Source organism: Lepidochelys kempii, chromosome 6 (genome assembly GCF_965140285.1).
Source record: "Lepidochelys kempii isolate rLepKem1 chromosome 6, rLepKem1.hap1, whole genome shotgun sequence".
Taxonomy (NCBI): Eukaryota; Metazoa; Chordata; order Testudines; family Cheloniidae; genus Lepidochelys; species Lepidochelys kempii.
The window spans coordinates 116,147,375-116,161,229 of record NC_136385.1 but is presented as its reverse complement, the minus strand read 5'-3'; the positions used below and the strand labels follow the sequence as shown (position 1 = coordinate 116,161,229).

The window sequence follows — 13,855 nt, the reverse complement described above, 5'->3', positions numbered from 1 at the left end:
AAAAGTAGAGCTGCATTGTTGCTCCCGAAAGTGTAATCGCATACTATGGCAGGCTGTCATCACACACTTGTAAAAACACAAGAGCCCTATCTGTACTACAGCCTCCATTTTTACAACCCCTCATGAGAAATTACAGGTCCCAGTTTTCCACATAGTAGTCAAGGCTCTAGACGGGACCAAACCATTTTTCACACCGTTACACAAAGCGTGACTGAGAGTGGGTGGAACACAGAATACTCCATGACTGAGTTTGTTTTTTGATGAATTATTACCCAATAAAAAAAGGCAAGATTTCATATAGTGCTGATTTATTATTGGTAAGCTCTATATTGCACTCCAAATAGAGTACTGTGTACAGAAAACCAATCCTTTACATACAGAAACCCAGAAATGTTAACTGTAGAACTAGGCTTTACATTTAGAGGGGATGAAAATTGGTTAACTTTTACATTTATTGTAAATTTCCTTTGGTGCTTCTCTAATCTTCTCTCCCAAATAGCACATAACAAGTGAATCAAATAATGAAGAGACCATGGCAGACAGGTATTTACATAACTTTTGTACACAAAAGCCATTCTAGCCCCATTCTACACACAACTCCCGTTGACATTGTACTGAATGTGGAAATTGTTAGCACCATCTGTAGGTCAAAAACTATTGTAAATTCATAGACAAGGTCAGTATGAGAGAAAATAACTATGTGACAATTGTTACTATGTGTATGCCATCAACAGTGTGCTTAGGTGTTTTATAGCCAAGTAGGAGACAAAGTCCAAAGAGCTTGCAATGTAAGGCGCTCATCGGGCAAAGATCGACACACATGCTTAACTTGACATATGAGAAGTCCTGCTGACTTCTGTGGCGTCTACTCAAGTGCATAAAGTTAAGCATGTGCATATGGATTGCAGGATGAAGGCTTCAGGCGCTGTACAGATGTGGGAGGAGGGTGGAAAAGGAATGCAACTGAAATGTGAAATGTACTATTAGTTTCACAATTTGATTTATTTTCTGTTTCTTTTCACTGCGGGAAGGACTGAGATTCTCTGGGATAAAACTGTGTTAAATAAGTGATTCCGGTAGGAATATTTATTTGGTAACAATGTAATATGTTAACTTTATAATTATAATCCCCATAACCATATCTGTAACCATACAAAATAGAGTGGAATCCTCCCCCTCAAAAACAGGAAAGTTGTGAATTCATCTTTTCCATTTTTTTAAATTCTAAATTTTAAAAAATTTCTTCAAAATGTTGAAATGAAGAAGAAAAAACCCCTACCTCTCATGCAAGGACCTTGAAAAAAAAAAAGGTGTTTGAATTTATTTATACCATAGATTAATCATGCAGATGCTGCTTAATGCTAAATGAACATGGACAGTTAACCTGATTCCTAGAAGCTTGTGGCTTTCACAGGCTTGCTTGTTTAATGCACTCTAATTTGTTTGTTTGCTGTAATTTTACTAAAATACTTGAAGGAAAAGTGAATTTCTTTCTGGTGGCCAAATTAACTGCTCTGCTGGCATAAGTGGATGCAACTCCATTGAAACAAATTAGAAGGGCCTTGCTTACACCAGCACTGAATTTGGCCCTGATGTGACTACTAAGAAATCATGAGGACTACTTAGCTCTTTTGGGAGAAAATCAATGGGAGCTTCTCGCAAAGATCACAGGTAAAATACTACCCAAAATTGCACATCCCACTCAGACAGCCTTCCTCTTCCCACCCTGTCGCAGTCACCTGTATTCTTGCTAAATTATTCCTGTGACAAAATTGAAACTGCTCTGTCATGATTTATGAACAGTGAGTGTTGACCTGGCTTTTGGGATGTTTATTGTGTGAATATATTGGTTTAGTTTAGTAGGTGGCTATAAAGAAAACAAGCAGGAAGGGAAGAAGCATGGCTCAGGAGTGTTGTTCAGTGGGCAATGCTCATACTCTTATAGCATCAATATTTTACCTCCTCCCAAGCCAACCTCCAAAACTAGTTTTTTCCAAAGACAAAGCCCAAGAATGTGAGAACAAAGCAACTCTGACAGTTTAGGGAGGGGTGCTCTCTGAGGAGACGAGTCATTGTTTGGGGGAACCAGACTAAGATGCAGGCGTTGGATGGACTGTCTGAAGAAATTAGGGCTGACTAGGTGACCCTGAGGGGATGGTAAGCCTTTGGGTAAGATGGACAAGTGTGGACTGTTTGTTGTCCTAAAATGCTTTTTATCTGCATGCTTTGTTACTATACATAGAATGAACAATATTCCATTTTCACTAAGGCAGTTTTGTCACTAGACACCATTGGCCACAGGCTCCTGAAGGGAAGAACCATAAGTGCGGAACCCAGTCAACCTGCTGGGTACTGAAGCCCAGGTACCAGTCTGAGTGGGAGAACTGTAGATTTCCAGCCTGGGATAGGTAAAGACACGAGGCCTGACACTTGAGGGCATGCATTCAGAAAGACCAAAAAGGGGACAGAGTGCAGCTAGCCCTCCAGCCATGACCATTACAAGGGTGATTGACCCCTAAGCTCTTGTGTATAGATTGTGTGTGTATGTGTGTTTTCTCATTACGAAGGGTCCCATTCATTGCTGACAGTGCAGCTCCACTGAAGTTAATGAACCTCTACATGTTTACGCCAGTGGTGAACACGATTTCAAATGCAGCTTTGCTACACTGCTACAGAAGATTTCCGCAGCCGAATCTAATAAAGGTAGCGGTCCATTCTAAACTGGTAATTGCTGTAGTTAACCAATTTTCACTACACTCCAAGCAAAGTTTTTAGTTAAAGGTAGCCCCTGTTTTAATTCTGAACTTCAATAGTAAATGACCCTTGATCCACTCTAAATAAGCAGTGCAAAATCGGTTTAACCTGAAGACTATTATATATGCTCAGCAAGTTATTGTATATAGGCATGATTGCTAAAAGTAATGATTTTCCACACAGTTCCCACTGCAATCTAATACTGCAATACAGATTGAACAAACATATAGAATTTTAAATTGACAGCTATGTACAAAATTACATGGTACAAGGTTATTATAAAACATAATTCAGAAATAAAACTCTGATTTCTTAACACAAAATACTGCAGGTTCCCAGTTTTAAAGCACAAATTGCATAACTATCTTTTAAACTGAAACAGACTCTAAACATTCTGTAGTTTGAGTCCAAATGCCTTTGAGTGCATGCAGCAGCCAATGAATATTCAGAACCAGAGATTTGCAAAATAACATTAGTTTAAAATATTTTGAATGGATCCCCCTAGAAAAATCTCTTCCTGTTTCTTTAACAAAATAGATACTCTAGGCCCCAGACCTGCAAAGACTCATGCATGTGTCTAACTTTATGCACATCAGAAATTCCACTGAACTCCATAGGACTATTCATGTGCCTAAAGTTAACGTGTGTTTAAGTCTTTGCAGGATCCAGGCCTTAGGACTTGTGTATATGGAGAGTTAGTGTGCAGCAAGCTGGAGTGTAGTGCCCCACCCTGTCACATGCACTAACAGGCAGTGTGGACCCTCTGAATGCCCACTCGAAGTTCTGTAGTGTGCCTTGATCTACTCCCATTTGAAATAGGTAGAATACTGCCCCAAACTGAAACTGGAGTAGATCAAAGTGCAACGTAAAACTTCTAGTGTGTGGTACCAGGGCCCACATGACCAGTTAGTTCGCAGCAGGCCAGTGCATTGTACATTTGAACTCCAACTTGACGCGAACTAACTCTCCATATAGACAAGTCCTTAGTGTTCAAACAGCCAGCTGTTCACTACAATACATTTTCCTTTAATAGATATCCCCTGTCTAAAATGATAGCAAGGGAAAGTATGTTCATCTGAATTGGGTCTTTTATTTGGTCCAACATCAGTTCCAACTGCTGGTACGGCACTAGAATGGGAAGTAACAGATTTCCAATCAGATGCTGATGACAGTGCCTACATTTACCCATAATTCAGTTTTGGAGGCACTGCTGTCTCTAAAATGACTCATGGGGTAAAATGCTGCAGTCATTACCCAGGCCATGCCCTCATTGTCTTCAGTAAGAGTTTGGCCTAGGAAGGGACTGCAGGATTTGACCCCAAGTGAAGTTTATCAGTGGCCTACTCCTATCAGCTCTCGACACATGGAACTCCCATCAGCTTCCACAGAAGTTCTGGGTATGGAGCATTTTCAGCATCAGACCCTGACAGCATTCACATAAGGCACATTCTGAAGGTGCTTAAGTCTCTTGCATCTGGCGGTTATTTGCTGGATACACAGAATCCCCAAGGAAGGATTAGTGAAAGACCATTTTAGAAGAAACTTTACATCCCAAGATATTACTACAAACATGATCAGTAATGGAATTTCAACACTGTGGAACGTGCTTCCTAGAGCATGGCAGCATTATATGGATTTGTCAGTGTTTCACTGACTCCTTGTTATTTATTCTTCTGCTTTGCTGTGACACCTGTGGGAGAAAACATAAAACAATTACAACAACAAAAATGTTGTGGTCAGGTGTTTGTGTGTGTGTGTGTGTGTGCGTATCCTGTACATGATGTACTAGTTGGGAAAACTGGTTTTAAATCCATCAAATAAGCCAGGTGCCCCAATGCACTTTAAAAAAAAAAAGAGGAGAGGAAGAAAAAACAAAAAAATGGTAAAACTATTAATGTATGTACTCTATGAAAACTCAATTTCATTCATGCACTGAGATTCTAACTTTATTTGAAGAGTTTAACCATCTTCTTTGTTCTGGATCTGGTCACTGCTAATAATTCAGCACAGTACTTGAAACAATAAATGTCATGTTCTCCATGCTGAATGCTGGAAATACTAGGTTTTCAGCTGTATGCTAGTTTGACACACCAAGCTTATGGACTAATATTGCTTCTTCTGCAGGAGCTGGCAGTTTTGCCATTGACTTGGGCACTGATCTCACAAGTAAATCTGAGGAGACAGACATCCTACTGCCTTCACACAGAGCTGCACGCAGGCATAGGGTTCTTCTAGCACAGAGTAACTTGCATAAATGGGGTTGTAAATGGAGTACAGTGGGGTCTTTAGTTTTAGCATAGTGGTGGTGAAAGATATTCAGCATGGACTTAACTGAATCTTCCCAGTGTGTCAATTTCCAGAAAGAAAACACCAAAATTCCAGTGTCGAGGAATTCTACTTTTGCACAGACTTATTCAGGTGAGTAGTACCATTGAAGACAATGAGGTTACTCATGTGAGTTAGGCACTTCAGGAAGTGTTTGCAGGATTGGAGCCTTAATCTGTAAATGTTAAGGTGCTTTCTAGCTCATTGACCAAACAAAACCTCCTCCAGATCTCATGAATATTTTACAGATATGGACACCATGACTAAAGATATACACACTCACAAGAGTGAATAATTAGATTATAGTGGCAGATGAGAAAATTTAAGACCATAAGAAGCACTGAATCTGTTGTAGAAGATAACATGGGTTGTTATCCCCCTAGAATTAGAAAACAAAAATGACCCAACATGAAAGTTATCCTAATTTATTTTTTTTTAAGACTGAAGAAATACAGTCCTTTTGGAAAAAAGAGCAGGTCAAGGTGTATATGTAACAGATAATATATAGGTTTCAGAGAAGCAACCGTGTTAGTCTGTATTCGCAAAAAGAAAAGGAGGGACTTGTGGCACCTTAGAGACTAACCAATTTATTTGAGCATAAGCTTTAGCTGTAGCTCACGAAAGCTTATGCTCAAATAAGTTTGTTAGTCACTAAGGTGCCACAAGTCCCTCCTTTTCTTTTTTAGATAATACATAGTGTGGGACTTTTTTGTTTTACTTTTCTTTGTAACCCTTGATAAACTGAAATCTACTTCCTCCCTGATTTATTTTCTTTTTCCCTCCTCCCTTTTGTGATCACACTGCTTTGTTCAAACAGAAACAAGTGCCAAGCACAGGCACTCATCTTTTACTCTTTGAAGAACAAAATTATACTTCTGGGGATGAGGGGAGAACAAAAGTAGCATCATTTGGCCTTTACAAACAGCTATTTCAATAAAATTGGGGTTAATTCAGGAATCAGGTTCTATGGCTGGTGATATGCAGGTGGTCAGCCTAGATGGCTTTAAAATCTATGGTTCTGTGAAACAAGGTAAATTTGAGCACATCAAAGCCTGTCTTTATTCTACTGCTGTTGCAGACCCACAGCATGCTAAAAGCTGCGAGAGGTTCAGCTCTGATCTTCCAATTGGATTTGGCCAGGGGGGAGCATGGGGAGCTGCCATGACTTCAAGATCCAGCAAAAGGCTTCTAAAAAATGACCATTTCCCAAACGTAAATCCGTTCTCCTCATTCCCTGCAAATTGTGCTTCCTTGGGTTCCAAACTAAAAGGCTGTATTCCGATAGAAAGGAAGGGAGGATGGAAATCCAGCGACTTTTTCCCCAGAAGGTGACAATGACTAATAGCACAACTCATCTCCTCGTTTTACTGGGATTGTTCCCACTCTCTTTTACAGCGAACGTTCATTGCCTAGTGAAGTAACAGTGCTGCTGCTTGTACTGATAGGTGGGAACCATGAATCGGATTTACAGACAGACTGGTGAGGAAAAAGCTGTGGCTAGAGGCTGTAGGGCAACAGAAGTAAAGGGCTTTTCTCATCTACTCTAATTCACACAAGCAAATAATGTTAAGACACCAGATAAAAGACGGAAAGGACAGAATTTCAGTTAGGGGCTCACTGTAGCATGTTCTTCCAATACTTGATCACCAGAGGGCACTGACAGACAGACATTAAGGTGGGACCCTATCATAGCTGGAATTTTAGGACAACCTCAGCTGTGAATTGCCTTTACTTTTACTGCTTTCTTTCAGGACCTTTACAGCTCTCACAGGGCTTGATTCAAAGCCCACTGAAATCAGTGGAAAGACCCACTGATTTTCAACCAATTTTGGATCAGACCCTTAATGTAAATTCTTGTGTGTGGCTTTCTTGTGTATTCCAAGGCCAGTCCAAAAAAAACCTGGATGTGCCTCAGGTCTTGTCTGAGTAGGGATGTTATAAACTCACGTATGGTCATCTTGCTCCAAACATCTTTAATGTTCTTGAAGCTACTCTTCTGACATATGGGGGCTCAGTCCCTGACCTGTGTCTCAAATGTGAATTTTTGCTGCTGCTCCTGTCAATCTTTGGCGACTGGATTTTGAAAGGCAGCACAGCAGCTGCCCGCCTCTTTCAGGTGGGAGGCTGTAGAGAAGGGGTGTGACTGGTGCAGGAGGAGCCATGAGTCAGAACACTAGGATGGTCACTCGCACATGCCCAGAACACCGGACGTTCCGGCACTGCCAGGAACGTCGCGTCGCATGACTCCGTCCCTCAGCATGGCTTTGTGTGCACCACATGGGAGGGCTCATTCTGAAGAGCACATTGCCCAGATCTCGCTGGTGTGACAGTGCACTAATGCTGGTGGTGGAGGCAGAGAAGCACACTCTTCATTATGGCATCCTCGGTATGATACTGGAGACAACCACATCTGGTTTTGTCTCAGTACCACATGGGGGACAAACAACCCCAAAAGAGGACCAAATGGCCTTCTTACGGAACACATAGCTCTCTGGCTAATCCTTGGCTACCAAAATGGCTGAGAGAGATTGGTTCCTGTCATGGTAAATTAGAGCAGTCTTCAGGCTACTGATGCAGAAAATACCAAAAAAAAAAAGTCTTAGCAGTGGTTCCCATGGCTTCTATTTCACCACCAGTAGATGACTGGCTAAGAGGAATATTAGTTTCCGGGGATCACTAGGGAGGGATACCCAATATTCTTACATAGCAAGAAACTGCAGACTCTGTAGAATAAATACATTTTGTTCATGAAATCAGATATTCAGAGGGTTCAGTTTATTGGTTCATTTAATTATGGCTGCTCATGATTAGAATGCAAAGGAAAACATGTAACTATGCAATTTCAGTACATGTAACTATGCAATTTCCCCCTTGCCCCCTTAATATAAATAAAGGCAAATCTTGGAAAATGAAAATCTTAGTGGGGGTCACCCAAAGCTTTCTTAAAACTGGAATGTAAAATGTCAGGAACATACAATACCCTGATATCAGGTGGGAGGTGCAGGGGCACTTGATAGAGAGTTTCAGAAAAATTGGGTTTACCCATAGCTGCATGGGTGTCTCAGACAAAGCAAAATCAGGCCCCAGTGCTGGGCTATGTTTACACTAGCACTTTTGTTGGTAAAACTTATGTCACTCGGGGTGTGAAAAAATATCCCTTACACTGACAGAAGCGCCGGTGTGGACAGTGCTATGTCAGCGAGAAATGCTTTCCTGCGGGCATAGCTACCGCCGCTCGCTGGGGTGGTGGCTTAATTATATCAACGGGAGAGCTCTCTGGTCAGCGACTACACGGGAGGTCTTACAGCGGCACAGCTATACCGATGCTGCTGTGCCGCTGTAAGCTCTCTAGTGAAGACATGGCCCTGGAAAGATGTACACATGCGCTTAACCGTAAGCAGCTGCATGCTCCATTCACTTCCACGGATTACTCATCAGCCTAATTTTAAGTACATGCACATGTCTTTGAACACCAAGACCTTAGTGCTGACTAGCACATGAAATTTGGATTTCAGTTGGGCTGGTAGTCCTGTATGAGCAGAATTTCTTCCCTGGTCCACTATTCTGCTTAAATAATTCCAATAAACCTGTTAAAACGACTCTGTAATGGATAAGCCCCACCCACAACCGGAAGCCTAGGGGAGGAGCAGTCGCCTCTTTCGAAGGATGAATGTACTGAAGTTACATTTTTACAATTTTTGGAAAAAATAATAATCAGACAAAAGCAAGGCCTCCAGTTATCCTGGTTAAGGTAATTAACACCAGACTTTATGGTCTCTGCTGGGAAAGGTAGATTGGCTGCTGCTGACGTAAAAGACAGACATTTGGGACCTGATCCTGCAGCACTGGGAGTATTGCCACTGACTCCAGTGGGGCAGGATCAAGCCCTTGGACAGCAAAAATCACAAACACATAATCAGATATTAAGGCAAAAAGCTTGGTTGCCGTAATGATTACTGATGGCATCATACAGTGTAAAGTCCCAGTGCTGGGGTTAGTTCACATAAAAGCAATGTTGCGTGTTTACATACCTCACTGTATCACACAACGATTTTTGGTTTTATTATCTCCAGTATCAATGTCAACCTCTGCTTTTAAATAAAAGAGAGACACTAAATATATCTGACCGCTGTGACATAAAGGTAACAACATGGAACGTCATAGGATAGAGACCGTCCTCTTGGAAACATGACTAGTTTATATTTCTTGGGATTAAAAACTATTAGTTTAGTCAATAGCTAAACAGTCTGAAAACTTAAACGATTAAATTGTGCTTGCACCCTATGGTGGCCACCCAAGGAGTAAAGTGGAGTAAAAGCCCCATCCCCATCCCACTGCACGGGAAACACACCATTTGATCATGTCTCCAGCCATGGAGGTGGGAAGAGCAGGAGTTGCATACCCAATATTCTCTCCCCTTTACTCATGAGGGAGGAGAAGGGGTGGAGAGTTGAAGAGACATGGGTCTACTACTGTCCTTCCCGTCTGGTGACCATTGGAGCTGGCGGGGCACATGTCGGGTTGGGACAGCAATGGGAATACACTGTGTCAGCCCTCTAGAAGATACAGCAGATCTCCCCATAAATCCCAAGTGAGACGGAGAGCTCTGGAGGAATGGTGCCAGAGAGTCCCCCAGTCCTTCCTGGGGCGGCACAGTTACACGTAGTCAGGGCTACATCTAAAAGCTGTCTCTAGCCTTAAGAACGTGATCTTTTGCACAAGCATCAGTGTGATTTTTTTCCCCCTCAAGCTGTGTGCTTGAATATTTAACACTAAGGAAGGGTCACACTGAAATACAACAGAACTTTACACTTCGGTGACACTAATTCTCATGTGCAGAATACTCTTGTAACTGATGTCTTGGGGAAAACCTCATAAAAATTGAGTGATGGGAGTACGGGGAAGAGTTTTAATACACTTATATTAAAGATACATTTATAAATAGTTTATATGGGTTAACAAATGATTAATAGATGTTATAATGAATGGTTAGTCTCTACTATAGTAAATGATTAATCACTGCTTCTAGAGTCCAATGGGCCAGTTAGTTGCATCTAACTTTAATTTACAACTATCTGTAGCACCTTTGACAGATGTGCTTGTCACCATCTGTACTGTACTCCATTCATGTGTGCAACATGTTTCTATTGATCCATTAATCATTAACCCTTTATAAACTATTTATACATGCCCCTAATGGCTAGTGGGGCCAAAGTTTTTGCATTGTTTAACCAGTCTCCGATTTTAAAGGACATCTGCATTAAACAGTGTTTTTCCTGAGGATAGTAAAAGTCCTATTGACCTCACTGGTGCAGGAATGGACCCTAAAAAAGGAAGGAATACTTCTAATTAAAAAATCCTAGAGAGCTGAAGATGTGAACTCCAGTCTCCTGTATTTAGCTAAAGGCTTGCTAATCTCCATATGCTGCACTGAAATGTGTTACCTGACAGGCTTTTGCTGTGTCGTTTCTTCTTTCTCCGTTTCCCAGACCCTCTTTGCCCTTCCTTGTCAGTAAGTGCTTGCGCTGGAGGGACTGTTGCTGAGCAAGAGGAATCAGTCACTGGCTCTTCTGAGAAGGATTTCTCCTGCGAGGTGTCCAGCAAGGAGTCTGCGGCCGGGTCGTCATTTTCTTTCTCTGTCCCCCTTAACTCTGTATGCTGAGAACTCGACTCATTGGTTGGAGTCATTTTAGCACTGCCAGGTGCTAGTTCAGCTCTGGTTTTAGCCTCGTTCCCAACTGCATCACTTGGTTGTGACGTTTGTTCGTTAGACACCAGGCCTCTTTCTAACTGAGTGGGTCCGGATTCACTGTTTTTGTCTCCTGAGAGGGATCCGTTCAATTCCTCTTCTAAACCAGTACAGTTGCCTGAATAGCTGCTTGCAAACTTTATAGTTGTTCCGGGGTTCGATGGCGTGAACACAATGGCGTTGTATTCCACATTCTCTTGAAAGCTACACAAGCCGTTGATCTGCTGAATACTCACTCCATTGTTGGGCTGATGGGTTCCCTCAACTTCAGTTGAAGCTAAGGCGCTCCTGTCAGTACAGGGCTGTTGTGGCGAACTTCCTCCAGCTCTGTCTTTAGGAAGCACTTCGTCGGAAGCTGGTGTCTCTTTGACAACTCTACCGGTAGCCTTCGCAGTGGCAGCAGCTTCTGAGGCCGGAGTGTTTTCTGTGTGCTGACTGCCATCCTTTCGCTTGGTCTCAGAGGCACTTTCCTTCGCTGCTGCTGTTTCTGACTCATCAACACTCTTTCCTTTAAACGGACAACACAGGATCAGGCACAGTTGTTCAGTCTAGCGTGTGACTGTCAACCAACAACAATGGGTCGTCTGAGTGTAATCTGACCACCTGCAATGGGCCCCGGGCTAACGGCTCAGGGCAAAGGGGCCAATGGATTTATAATGGTCATATGCGATCAGGAGCTTTTTATGTCTCATCCAAAAACTAGCCACTCCCATAGTTCATAGTCCCATAGACCCTAAACATCACATGGGGGCATTTGGTTCAGAACGCAGGCCCCAACACAGCAAAGCACTTCAGCGCATAATTTTGAGTCTGTGCTTAGCTCCCATTGACGTTAATCAGTTTCATTCCCACTGAAGTCAATGGAACTTAGACATGCTGCATAGGAGCCTACCTGAGGGGAGCTAAGGGACAATGAATTCCCAGCTGGCATCATGGGCCTGATCCTGCTGTTGCAGAAAATAGCTCTGCCTGAGACATGTCTTCAGAACTTCCCCCCATCTGGGTTTCTCCATCCAAGTTGCAACCCAGCCTGGCCCTGCTTTTTAAAGGGATTGCAGAAAGGCTGCAATTTGCACGTTATCTCTTGTGGCAGGCCGGGTGATGGCCTTAAACAAGATTGTTGGCTGGTTTGCCTCTGGGAGTGGAGGCTACCACCTCAAAAGCGGAAAGGAAGCTCACACTGCAAATTTAGAAAATAAGCATCTCTTGGGTAACATTTCCCGAAGTGCCCAAGTCCCTTGGAAAATGGGACTTTGTCACTTGCACAATTTTTTGAAAATGGTCCCCCTCGTCTATTGATCAACTGCAACAATTCAAAGAGAAGTTCCTCTGTATGTGTAACGCCAACAGACCCCAGTCGTCGGCGGGCAGGATCGAACCTGGGACTCCGGAGCTTAGTGCATGAGCCTCGACTGCATGGGCTAAAAGCCAGCTGACTGTTAGCTGAGGCTATAGAGCAGACTCATTTTATCTTTAAGTGGTCTCGGTGCCACTAGATGGGACAGAACACCACACCCAGAAGATGTGTGGGTTACATAAGTATTTGTTTTGCTACAATATTTGCAGCAGACTGGAGGTTAATGGTTGCAGGTATGGTTGAGTCTTTGGTCTTACCAGGCTCTCTCTCCTTCAGCGTTTCGGCAGGTGAGGCTTTAGGAGCAGTGTCCGGCGCACTCTTGTTTTTAGCCGTTTTCCGCAACTGGAAACCTTTCTTTATGTCGGCCAGCAGGGCATCAATAACACACACCTCGTCCTGCTTCACGGCCCCTTTCTTAACTAGTGTTTTAAACAAAAATGGGAAAATGGCTAACGTCGCACTCCGGGGGAACGGGCAGTGATAGTTGAAAGTGGTGGGGTTACCACCAAGGGTATATGCTGGGGAGCAGTCCCTGATTTTCCATTGCCCTGCCCCTTGCGGTATCACCCATTCCAGTGCAAAGTGGGTGTCAAACACTGCCTCTCTGAGCTGGCACCATTCTACACCCACTGCACCGGTGTGAATGACTATGGAAGGCGAAGGGCAGCGAAGAACCTGGCCCAGAGCCCTTGCCAACCAGGGTCGGCGACTCTAGTATTCTCTCCGCTTTGCCCTATGCCAAAGTACGCCTGTGGCACCCTGCAGGCCAAGGCCTTTAAATGGCTCCTGTTCTGTATCTTGAATTTTACTGAAAGTGAGGGAGGGGTAATCTTGTTTCTCTCCTTTGCTGTTCTCTGCTGCACTGTGGTAGGGACCCTCTTTAAGGCACCCAAAAGCCTTCAGTCATCGAACACTCAGAAATCTACCCTGAATGATTATTATTGGAACATTAAGGCAGGAAGAGTTTGGAGCTTCTATCAGTCCTCACCTATATGGATTGTATGCAGTGTTATTGTAGCCATATTGGTCCCAGGATATTAGTGAGACAAGAGGGGGGTGAGGTAATAGCTTTAATTGAACCAACGTCTAGTCCAGTAAACTTCTCCATCCAGACCTGAAGAAGATCTCTGTGTAAGCTCGAAAGCTTGTCTCTCTCCCTAACAGAAGTTGGTCCAATAAAAGATACTGTATTACAATCCATAGAGAGACAAGCTGGGTGAGGTATGTACATCTCCTTTTAAATAAACCCTTTCAAATACTCACTGATCTTCCCATTGTCTCCTTTTTGTCTCTTAGCCTCTTCCTCTTCCAACTGTTTCTTCCTTTTTTCTGCCTTTACAGCTTGTTCCTTCCTGTCCTTGTTTTCCTGGAGCCAGAGAAGAGTCACAGGGGATGTTTGGTTAAATATCTAGTAGCAAAGCGTCCTAAAGGGAAGATGGTTCAATCTATTCACAGCTTGTGCAAAACAAGGGGGAAATCCTGGCTCCTCCCTCCCAGAGAGATCCAATAGGCAGCTGGGAGCTGTGTGCTCCCCCATTGTGGGGGTGAGAGGCAGTGAGTGTACTTGCCTGGGGCTCCATCCCCATCCCACAGTGTGCCATGGGGACGGGCAGTGACTGGATCCATTGTCCAGATGCCCCACATACAGGGGATGTACAGCAGGCTGAGGA

The 13,855-nt window shown here is 43.2% G+C and overlaps 2 protein-coding genes across 4 annotated transcripts in view; both read right to left on the bottom strand.

Annotated features, from left to right (window-relative positions):
* Positions 1 to 13,855, bottom strand: part of ADSS1 (adenylosuccinate synthase 1) — a 229,222-nt gene that overhangs the window by 77,775 nt on the left and 137,592 nt on the right. The gene's annotated exons all lie outside the window — the stretch shown is intronic.
* The window catches only part of INF2 (inverted formin 2), an 81,806-nt gene continuing 68,242 nt past the window's right edge, over positions 292 to 13,855 (bottom strand). Inside the window, exons 19-23 of one of the 3 annotated variants that reach the window (XM_073349798.2) lie at positions 13,449 to 13,551; positions 12,443 to 12,604; positions 10,524 to 11,336; positions 9,111 to 9,170; positions 292 to 4,444 (exon numbers count right to left, since the gene is read on the bottom strand). In XM_073349798.2, coding sequence (XP_073205899.2) covers positions 9,112 to 9,170; positions 10,524 to 11,336; positions 12,443 to 12,604; positions 13,449 to 13,551 — 1,137 coding nt within the window. In that variant the 3' untranslated portion in view covers positions 292 to 4,444; position 9,111. The remainder of the gene's footprint in view (positions 4,445 to 9,110; positions 9,171 to 10,523; positions 11,337 to 12,442; positions 12,605 to 13,448; positions 13,552 to 13,855) is intronic. The other 2 variants (XM_073349799.2, XM_073349801.2) reach the window with 2 other exon arrangements.